Raw genomic sequence first — 10,735 nt, 5'->3', positions numbered from 1 at the left:
TGTATGACGAATAAGGTTAAAGTAAGCTTGTTTTAGGTGCAGTTTTCAAGTGGCATCCGAAGCGAAAATACGGCAGTGCCCAAAGATGTTTAACTGTTTTTTAAAGATAAATGATTGATGGACAAAGGAACGTTGAAATTAGTGTCATACCTTTTTGGTAAGGGGAGATATTTGACCTCAAAATCATCAAATATTTGAAGGTCTAAAAACACAGTCACATATTTATGTCCACAAGTGGCTGATCAAATAGACTGTCACTTGGTTCTTCCATTCACTATAGATAAACCAATATGTGTACCAAACTTGGTGGCAATAGGTTAAATACAGTTGTTCTGAGAGCTTCATACATTTTGCCTATATTGAGGCAATTTTCTTGGCAAAAATCTAGTAAAACCGGGGGGTGACCTACTTCCCCCCTGAAAGATCCAAAACCAAAACCTATGTGTCTTTCTGAGTTTTGGGGTAGACCCTTTATACTGGCTAAGTTTCATTGAAATCGGTGAGATGGCATGTAGCAGACTTGCCTGGTGCACCCATGGACACACTCTTAAATGTCTTACTAGTGTCGATAGCCTAATGAGCAATAATTTTTTTATTGTGATTCTTGTCATTCAAACCTCACTGTCGCGTTGAATCTGGAATGTACCCCTTGGAAATGAACTATATACATACTACATGTATACATATATACATAATTATGTACTACTGAATGGCAACAGAGAGTAGCAGGAAATGTTATCTTGACCAGTGCAGAACAATTTACAAAAGTAAGGAGAAGTAAATGCATTTATTTATAAATCATTTCCATGCCTGATGTTCATGGCATCAAAGCATAATTTATTATTTCACCTTGCTGAAAAAAACTAGCCATAATCTTAATGATGTGTTTTTGTAAAGGTTTAACTTGTGGATAGCTAGGAGGGTCACTAGTAGGAGATATCCCGAAGCAACTGTCATGGAAACATACCCTGTAAGTCCTGTTTATTACTATGTTGAATGTCCAGTTAGGAGGTTTTTTTTTCTGTGGAGTAGTCACTGCTCTAATCACATAGAGAATACAGAAAAAGTGAGCAATGTTCATTAAAATAAGGGGGCATTAACCAAGGTTGCCAAGGAGCTATTTAAAAGGATACATTGTGCACGTGCTGCACATCAAGTTTCAAATCTTACATTTTTATTTACTTTGCAACAACATAGGTGTTATCAGGTTCTTGATTTCATAATCTAGTTCTAGTGGTAGTTCTATCAACTTTATTGGTCTCCTAGGTAAATATATGTTCATGAAATTGTATAGCAAAACAATAAGAACTAGATTGTAAAGACCAAAAGGGATTGCATGAACGGGAAAGCATCCCATGTGAGGTGCAGCCCTAAATCTAAAAATGAAAAAAGATCAAACGATCTAAAATTTAATAGAATTACGATAAATCTAATTAACAACTAATAACTAATAGTGCACAGTAAGTTGATAATAACAGGTGTCTAAGAAATTTGCAATATGCCAAACTGATGTAATGAATGTCCCTTACTCAGATTTATGAGTGGTGCTATTATCTGAAAATCTCTGGGAGGTGGCCTGATGAGCTCACATACCGTCCTGAATGTCGTGGAAGAGGTAATGTTTACTTATTGATGCCCTACTTTGATGGCATAGCTGTTACACGTCATCTGTTACACATCATCTATCTATTTCCCCATGGGCTGCATACTGTAACCATTATTTTTAGGAAGAAACATATTCTGTGTTGGGAAAGTCAAGATAATTTTGATTTAAAACAATTCACAATTCAGAGTGTACAGACAATCATTTACCTCTTGCACTGACAAATACTGGGATGTACAGTTTCTAACCCATACATCCTAAATCAGCAAATCAGAAAACATGCAATCTAACATGCAATGATCAATAACTCAATGCATGGTTACACTCTGCTCATACATTTTTCCCCTTTCAATACATGTAATTATTCTTAATCACAATATAATGTCATCGAATCAACATGTTCTTTGCTGCTATTTGTGTGCACAAATCAAGTTTTAAGTTGCATTAAATTTAAGAGTGAATTTCACCTATTACCAAATTGACCACGGCAGAAATTGAAAAATCGATTTTTCTCCACTTTCATCCAAAAAAAAAATCCTCGAATGTTAAAAAATTGCTTTTGTTTACTCAGGTGATATTCCCAGTTTAGGAATAAACTTCAGAGATATTTTTCAACATGTGCCATAACTCCAAATTCCCTCAAACTTTGCCAGCGTAATCCTTTCATGTTGTTCGAAAACATGTATCAAAATCAGATCGGGTTCTTCTTCAAGTGGTTTTTGAGGGGCCACTGAAAAAGCTACATTTTAATGTAAACATCAGCAAAAAATAAACAATAGACTGCTGCGTGTTGTTTGAGGACAGATGGGCATGACCTTTTAATGACCTTGTATTATTAGTTATTTGTACTGATTAGCAAATTGCTTGCTTCCACTTATAGTATACTGGGAAAAGAATTCAATCTCAACACCAAAGTAACCTAGTTTAATCGAAATAAGTGTTTCATGGGCAATTCGAATTCTTTGCAATTCACTTGGAATGAGATGTCAATATCACAGCCAAGAAACCGGAAGTCAATATACTATGCTACACGGCCTCCAAGTAATAACATAACACATCGCAAAAACAAGCATCAAAATCAGCTTGAGTTTTTCTTCGAGTGGTTTTTGAGGCACTGCCAAAAAAGCAACATTATAATGAAAACATCAGCAAAAAGTAAACATTAGACTGGTGCTTGGCTGTTTTGAAGCCAAGACAGTCAGTGTTTAGATATAAACGCTGTTCGACTTCTTTCGCCATTATATCTTCATTCTGCAGCCCAGGATTCTTCTTTAATAACAAAATAATAAAAGAGAAGTTCATTCCTGGATTAAAAAGTACTCCCAGTCAAGGAATAAATGAATCTTTCTACGCTTAATAGTAATAATATAATAATAATAAAGTTTTTTGGGTGCATTTAAAAAAACTCAATGCTCTTACATTACTATAAAAAATAAATTAGTTAAATCCTATAAAATATTTCCAATAACAGTAATAAATAAAATAAATGACATAATTAAAATACAGTTTCTTATAAAATAAAATAAATCAGAAGTAGGATTTCCAAAACAAGAATGTTTTGAGGGCAGATTTAAAAGACGAAAGAGATGTATCTTTAACAGGATCCGGTAGACTGTTCCATAATGTAGGTGCGGAGAAAGAAAAGGCACGTTCACCGTATGTCACAGAGTTCACAGTAGGGACAGTGAAAAGAAGTTTAGAGGATGAGCGTAAGCTCCGTCGCGGGTAGTATTGTTGTAGGAGGGACGACAAGTAGGCTGGACAAAGTCCATGGATAATCTTAAAAGTGATGAGCAGAAGTTTGAATATAATCCGTGATTCAACAGGTAGCCAGTGTAATTCTCGAAGGGCAGGTTTGATGTGGATGTATTGCTTGGTTCCAGTGATAAGGCATGCAGCAGTGTTTTGAACTCTTTGAAGTTTATCCAGTTCCTGTTTTGGGAGACCATAAAGGATACTATTACAGTAGTCCAGACGGGATATTACAAGCGCATTAACTAACAGTTTGAGAGTTTCCTTTGTGAGGTATTTGCAAATGCGGCCTATGGACCTAATGGCATTAGTTGCTTTCTCACACGTCTTGTTTATGTGGTATGTCAATGATAAGTTTTTATCTAAAATAACACCAAGATCACGAACTCTCTCAGTTAGTTCAATGACGGTATTGTCAAAAGAGAGCTTCTCGATGTTAGGTGTCTTGGTGAACCGGGATGTAAATAGTATAACCTCCATCTTTTCAGCATTACTTCTTAGCATGTTTTGCGTGTTCCATTGCATTACATCCTCTATACAACTTCGGAGGGCAGTCAGAGACAGGGCCTGATTTGCAGGATCAATAGCTATATATAGTTGAGTGTCATCTGCATAAAACAAAGAATTCAAATTATGGTGAGCAATTACATCTTGAAGAGGGGCGATATACAGGATGAAAAGTAATGGTCCAAGTGTAGACCCTTGTGGGACACCATGATGCAGAGCACAAGGAGTGGACACTTGATCTCCAATGATTATTGATTACCGACCGTTTTCAAGGTAAGATCTCAACCAGCACAGTGTCAATTTTGAGAAACCAAAGTAAGACTCAAGTCTTTCCACCAAGATCATATGATCAATAGTATCAAAGGCCGCTGATAAATCGAGTAAGACTAATAGAACATCTTGGTGACAGTCAATTATTCTAAGAATGTCGTTTGTGACACGTAGCAAGGTTGTTTCCGTAGAGTGGTGTTTCCTATATGCAGACTGTAGTTGGCATCGATTTGTAAGCTTAAAGGTAGTTGTACATTTGTGTTGTGACAACCTTTTCGATCACTTTGCTAAGGAACAGAATATTAGCAACAGGTCTGTAGTTCTTAAGAATCTCCTTGTCGAGATAATCCTTTTTCTAACGAGGGTGTGCATGTGATAACTTCAGATACTGACATTGCGTAGATTTCATTATGACAGCGCAGCAATTGTAAACATCAAATTGATGATCATAAAATGTTTTGTTGAACACACTTGGAAGGATACATAATTTTTATCTTTTAAAACTAATTAAAACAAATTACAGGCTATGAATATTGTTGGTGTTATTCACTTTAATGTACCCTTCATTTTTGGCATGCTGACTGTACTCTTTATAGTTGTTAAAATAGCAGCATCAGCTAAGACTGTCGGCAAAATTATCTTCCATGAAGAGTAACCGTCGAGTTATTTCCCAGATGTCAAGGAAAGATGCTGCCAAAAGTCTTACTAAGAAATACGTGTACAACCCATTTCGTGTAGTTACATCTCAGGTTACCACAATAATAATCTCGATTGGCATTTGACGAGCAAAACAACATTGGATCCAGCACGGTAAAGTTTCAAGCCTTTTTTGTCGTTTCTTTATGGAAGTGAAGTGTTCTTTGAATGGTATTGTTGGGGGTTCATGTACCTACGAGCGGAGAGATTGAGGGAAGAACACAGAAGTTATTCCCTTGTTACACTGCAATCGAGAAATAGTAGGACATAAGTCCACATGGGAAATCGCAGATGTGGAAACTGAGGTAGAATTGATACTTGTCAGAGCATCAATATTTACCTTTCCTGAAAACATTGCTCAGTTTACCATTTGTCCCTACCACGACTCATCCTTGGGCACTGGATGACGCAGAGGATCGCAACGGTGTCAGATTCCTCGGGATCTACCCAACCACAGTGATGAACGAAAATGGCTGAAAGGAGAGAGGGGCCTCGGGAAACTTGGGTCCAACTTTGTTTATCAGAAAACAAGTGTATTTGTTCCTGTAGGATCAGGTATGCATAGATAACAATAAAAAAAGTCAGCAAGAAATGTATTTCCTTTGTTAACTATGGCAAATTGGACTATGTTTTCATTATTGTATTCTTGTGAAAAGTCTCTCACCTCTCTGAATTGTTGTTTAGAGGGGAGGGGAGGGGGGTATAAAAACTGGACGTGGCTCTGAGGCTATTGTTGGTTTCAAGAACTAAAATTAATTGGGAAAAAGTCTTGAATGTAAAGTCTTTGATGAGAGAGGTTGCCTGAATTTCTTTTTCCTGAGATTTTATGGGCCGGGGATGCTATCTCTGGATTTTTGTTTAGAGGGTAAGGGAGTCTCGAAAATTGGGCGTGCCTCTGAGATCAAGAACAAGGCAATTTTTGGTTTCAAGAACTACCACTGGCTTAAATCTTTATAAAATCTTTTTACTTTGTTACAGTTCCTTGTTCGGTTTTACACGGGATAAGAAATCCGCCATCATTATTTGGGGGCACAAAGTGTCTGTCCAGATTTCAAACATAGTAAATCAATAATGGCCAAAAGTCACAACAGTGTTACCTGAGAGATTTTATAGGTCGGGGATGTTACCAGTACCGTGACCATGCAAAAAAAATAATACATATATATTTGATGTTTCCTTTTCTATTTTTTTTTTGTAGGTGTTTGTCGCAGCTGCAGAGTTTTACTAGCAAAAATGGAAAGTAAAGAAGAACCGAAAGCTGAAAGAAAGGCAATGACTGAAGAGTTTGTGGATGACACAAAAGTACTCTTCCCCATGGAAAATCTCCCTAGTGAGTACCTAAGACCAAGTTGAGATACCTTTTAGCAGTCACGTCCAAAAATGTAGATCAGCATGAAAGAAGACTGCAACATGAAAAGCTGTTTAATTTGAACGAGGGAATAACACTATTAGAAAAATCTGTACTCTGAAGTTATATGTAAGGTTATTTCCTGTGTTCGCCTTTTAGCTGGATACCGGAGTTCATACCCCTTTAACAACAAGTACTCCTTTCCAGCTGTGCCACAGAGGACTTGAGAAAGAAACCCCCCAGTGGCCTTTTTTCACAGTTAGACACATTGCATGATGATACATGGAATATAACGGAAAACATCTCTACACCGGAAATTGCAGATGCTCCCAGTTCCTTAGATCATTTAAACACCTTCCTGGAGAGTAGAGAGGTCATGTATACACTGCGAGCATCCTGGAACAAAACTAGTGACAAAAAAAGGGCAGCATGTTCGTAAAGCCAGGCAAGCCGTCTCAGCGGTTCTCAGTGAAGTGGTGCCAGAAGATCCAGGTCAGCTATGGCACGCACTCTCCAAATCGCAAGTCAAGCAACGGTTATTTTCAGCAGATACTGAGAGCAGTACTGGATCTACAGATGAGACACTCTTGGATGCCCTGGCATCTTGCTATAAGAATGCAGACCAGTAGGATACACATCGACATCTACTCTCCATCATGGCTGACAAAGCCAGTTTTGCGAAGATTCAAGAGTGGATACCAGGGTAAACCAAATATTGCTATATGATCGCTAGACAGCATATTCTTCTCCACGGAAGAAGTGCACCAGTTCCATCGCAGAGTCTGCGAACAAGAATGGTGGTACCAGAAGAAAAGCTCGCACATTTTCTGGACTTTATTACTAGTCCCCATATCATCCAAGACCTTCCATTCGGAGAAAAAGTAGTATCACTTTCAACTAAAGTAATCAAAATACCAAATGTGGTACACAACATGATACTGGAGCGTATTGTTCAGCAATACCAGGCCTATTCAAGGAGGAAAACTTCATTCCTTTGAGTTGTAATACTCTTCTGCGAGTTCTCCAAGTATGCCCTGCCTCCACTCAAAAATCATTACAGGGAATAGATTACATTAGCTCGGCGGGTGCACAAGCCTTCGATAACCTTGAAAGTGTCGCAGAGCGTTTGGTAGAAATGGATATGGGAATGTCATGGGCAAAAGAAAGGAAAGAACAACTAAAGAAATGCAAGCATTACCGAAAGAGTGATTACAAGGTATGCATACTGAGGTTCCCTGGTCTTTATTGATTTTTTTGAATAACACATGAAGTAGCAACTTAAGCCAACATTGAATTCATTGCTTTCAAATGAATATTGATTTCCAACTTTTGAACGTGGGAAATGAAGATATCAGGGCGATGCATATAACGTAGATTGAAATCTGGAATTTCAGCTATGGTGATATTTCACGACAACCACAAGGACAAAAATAGGGATGAAAAGTGTAATATAAATTTATTTGTCTTCCTCCTGTGTGCACTCTACGCTACCCTGTCCTTTGAGACTACTTTGAGGCTTTTAAGGTAGATGAGGGTAATAGGCCTTTGTGCAGCCTACCATAACGTGGTACAAAGCCTGCCGTACTGGAGAACAAGCGGCGCACAGAGGCATTAGAAAGAAACAAAGGTAAATATTGACTGATCGCGACCTCTTTGTTTCGGATATCCTCCTGCGCAGTGTGCTCTCATTAGTATGGTGGATTTGTACCATGTGATCGTTAGCTGCAAAGTGCTCATTGTGTTTATTTCCCTTTACAGGTTCATGTCTCAGAGAGCTCAGACATCCCTGATCACTGTCGCGTCTATGCCCTAAACCATAGCAACCATGATTATCAGTCCCAGTGTTCACATGAGCACAAAACCTATTGTGACAAATGCGATGATCTTACGAAGACCATAGATGACATCACAGCTGCAATTGAGGCACTCGCTGTGGATGAAGTGAAAGAAGAGCTTCGTTTTGTCATGGGAAAGGCTAAACAAGACATTGTGAGCTGGAAAGCGCATCTACTGCGGTCAGTTAATCAAGAAGAAGCAAGATTGGACATAGTGAATGCACTAGACAACACATCCGTTCCTTTAGTCCAGGACTGGGCTATGTAGTTCCTTCCGTGCACGTTTAGAGAGAGCCAGACGGATTGGTTTGCAAAACGTGGGATTTCCTGGCACCTAACTGTAGCCATTAGAAGAGGAGATGACCACAAACTCCAGATGATGACCTTTGTTAATGTGTTCAGGAGCTGCAGTCAGGATACCTGTACAGTGCTCTTCGTTATGTCAGACGTGGTAAAACAGCTTAGAGAGGCCCAACCACAACTAGAAAACATCTACTACTGGCAAGACAACCCTGGTTGTTACCACTATGGTACGACAATTGTTGGAGCAGAACTAATCAGCCAACAGCACGGCGTTTCAGTCAGGCGGATGGATTTCTGTGATTCACAGGCAGGCTAAGGCGCTTGTGACAGGAAAGTGGCAACTATCAAGTCGTATGTGAAGATCTTTCTCAATTCAGGGAACAATATTGAGAGTGCAGAGGAAATGAAGAATGCCATTCTCTCATTGGGTGGAGTACCATCTGTTAACTTCACCATTTTAGGACCACCTGAGGCTTCCACATTCTCCACCGTCCGGTTGGAAGGTGTGAGCACTATTTCCAACATAGAGTATTCTGAAGAAGGGTTGCATGTATGGAAAGCCTATAAAATTGGTCCTGGAAAGTTGATTCAGTGGGAGAAACTTGACGTCCAACCAAATGCCGAAATTCCAAAGCTGTCAGCCATTGACTGCGACGCTTGTTGAGAAAATGCACAGTTTAAAACAGTTACATCCAAGAAGGCAAAGACCCCTCCAAAACAAGCAAATACAACTGGCCCTTGCAATTCACCAAGTTCTGACGAATCCTCCTCAGATGAATCAAATGTTGGTCTCTTTTCCCTTCCCAAAGAAGGATGTGTTAAACGTTATCAATGGTTCTCCTCACTTCGAAGGCACCTGGACTGTGGCAGCCAGCTCCTTGCTATTGAGAATGAGAGTCTCTTCAACACAGCCATTGTTAGTTATTCCAAGAGACTGGATGTGCAGTCCGGTAGTGTGCCAAATATTCTGACAGAAGTATCTAAAGTGCAATCAGTGGAAAACTTGTTGCTCCCCATGGGCTGGGCATTGAGGTCATCCCAAGTTAAAAGAACCAGATTCACCGCTGATCAGAAAGATTACGTTACAAAGAAATTCAATCTTGGAGAAATCTCAGGAAGAAAAGGGGATCCGGAATCTGTTGCAAGGGCTATGACAGGAGCCAGGGACAGTGACGGAAATTGCTTGTTTACAAGTGCAGAGTTTTTGACTTCACAGTAGGTAGCAAGCTTTTTCAGTCGTTTGGCAGCTAAACGGCACTTACCAGATGTCTCGAGTGGTAGTGACGAGGAGGCGGATGACACAGAAAGGGAGCGTGCAGCAATGCAGTTATGCGAGAAGTATCATTGGAGCATCCAATAGTTTACGACTGTTACAACATACGTGATCTCATCAGTTCCTCTAAGCTCTCTTCTTTTTCAATTCAAATGCTAAAAGAATTTTGCAATTTTTTTGAAATAGACACAAGCCATGTAAAGGTGAGACAAACAAAGCCATACTTGGATCTTTTGGTTGCTTTTGGTAAAGACTGTTCCTGTCAGAAGACAGTGACTGAGCTTGACTGAGCTTGGATTATATGCCATGCCTCTTGTTATGATAGATCTAAGGCTGACTCCTCCACAGCTCTCCACGTACTGCTAACCTAGTACTAATTTTGTCTTCCACGGGGTGTTTCGTTAGGTAGCTAGTTGTTCGTGACCTCTTGCATGCATAGAAAGCCTTCACGCACCTTGAACACGGTAACTTCTCACCTCGACGAGTTTCCTTCCCCGTGACTTTTTATTTGGAATTCAACGTCTTCTATGAGAGGCCAACAGAATAAGAACATAATAAATTCCAGGGAAATGATTCTTGATTCATGAAAAAAAACATGTGGCTTGCGATTTAAATCACAATGAAAATTGATATCTCTTACGGGATTTCTTTTCTCACCGAATTTTAGCCTGTATAGCCTTCAAATAACTTTTTTTCAACGGCACCTAAACTTCAAATGGATAGTAGTTTCCTGTTTAAGGAAAAAAAAATAGTGTGGCCTAATTAACCAAGACATACTTGAGGACGGAGTTTAGAGGAATTTAATTTCGTTCCCAAATGTAGGTGACCATAGATGCACTCGCGGCCCTTTCATTACTTCCAAGAGTTCGGAGTTTTCAGGATAATTTTGTCAGTACCTGGTAGCTAACATAAAAAGTAATTATTTGATGCTTTAGTTTAGTTAGTTTCCCTTTTAGCGATGTTGTATGTTATTACTTGGAGGCCGTGTAGCATAGTATATCAACTTCAAGTTTCTTAGCTGTGATCAGCTGTCCTCAAACAACACACAGCAGTCTATTGTTTATTTTTTTGCTGATGTTTTCATTAAAATGTAGCATTTTCAGCGGCCCTTCAAAAACCACTCGAAGAAGAACCCAAGCTGATTTTGA

General features: G+C 39.2%; 1 protein-coding gene and 2 pseudogenes across 1 annotated transcript; 2 read left to right on the top strand and 1 right to left on the bottom strand.

Moving 5' to 3' along the window:
* Positions 1–3,130: 3,130 nt before the first annotated feature.
* On the bottom strand, positions 3,131–4,699 carry LOC149099398 (uncharacterized). Its single transcript, XM_089276822.1, has 2 exons — positions 4,693–4,699; positions 3,131–3,963 (listed from the first exon to the last, which is right to left on the bottom strand). The coding sequence occupies exons 1-2, from the start codon at positions 4,697–4,699 to the stop codon at positions 3,131–3,133; spliced, it is 840 nt and encodes a 279-aa protein (XP_089132948.1).
* Positions 4,700–4,974: 275 nt separating this feature from the next.
* On the top strand, positions 4,975–6,170 carry LOC149099397 (uncharacterized; annotated as a pseudogene).
* Positions 6,171–6,986: 816 nt separating this feature from the next.
* On the top strand, positions 6,987–10,216 carry LOC149099396 (uncharacterized; annotated as a pseudogene).
* Positions 10,217–10,735: the final 519 nt, after the last annotated feature.

Source organism: Orbicella faveolata, unplaced genomic scaffold (assembly GCF_042242905.1).
Source record: "Orbicella faveolata isolate gen_17 unplaced genomic scaffold, um_ofav_v1 contig_46, whole genome shotgun sequence".
Taxonomy (NCBI): domain Eukaryota; kingdom Metazoa; phylum Cnidaria; class Anthozoa; order Scleractinia; family Merulinidae; genus Orbicella; species Orbicella faveolata.
This window is presented reverse-complemented; position numbering and strand designations above follow the sequence as displayed.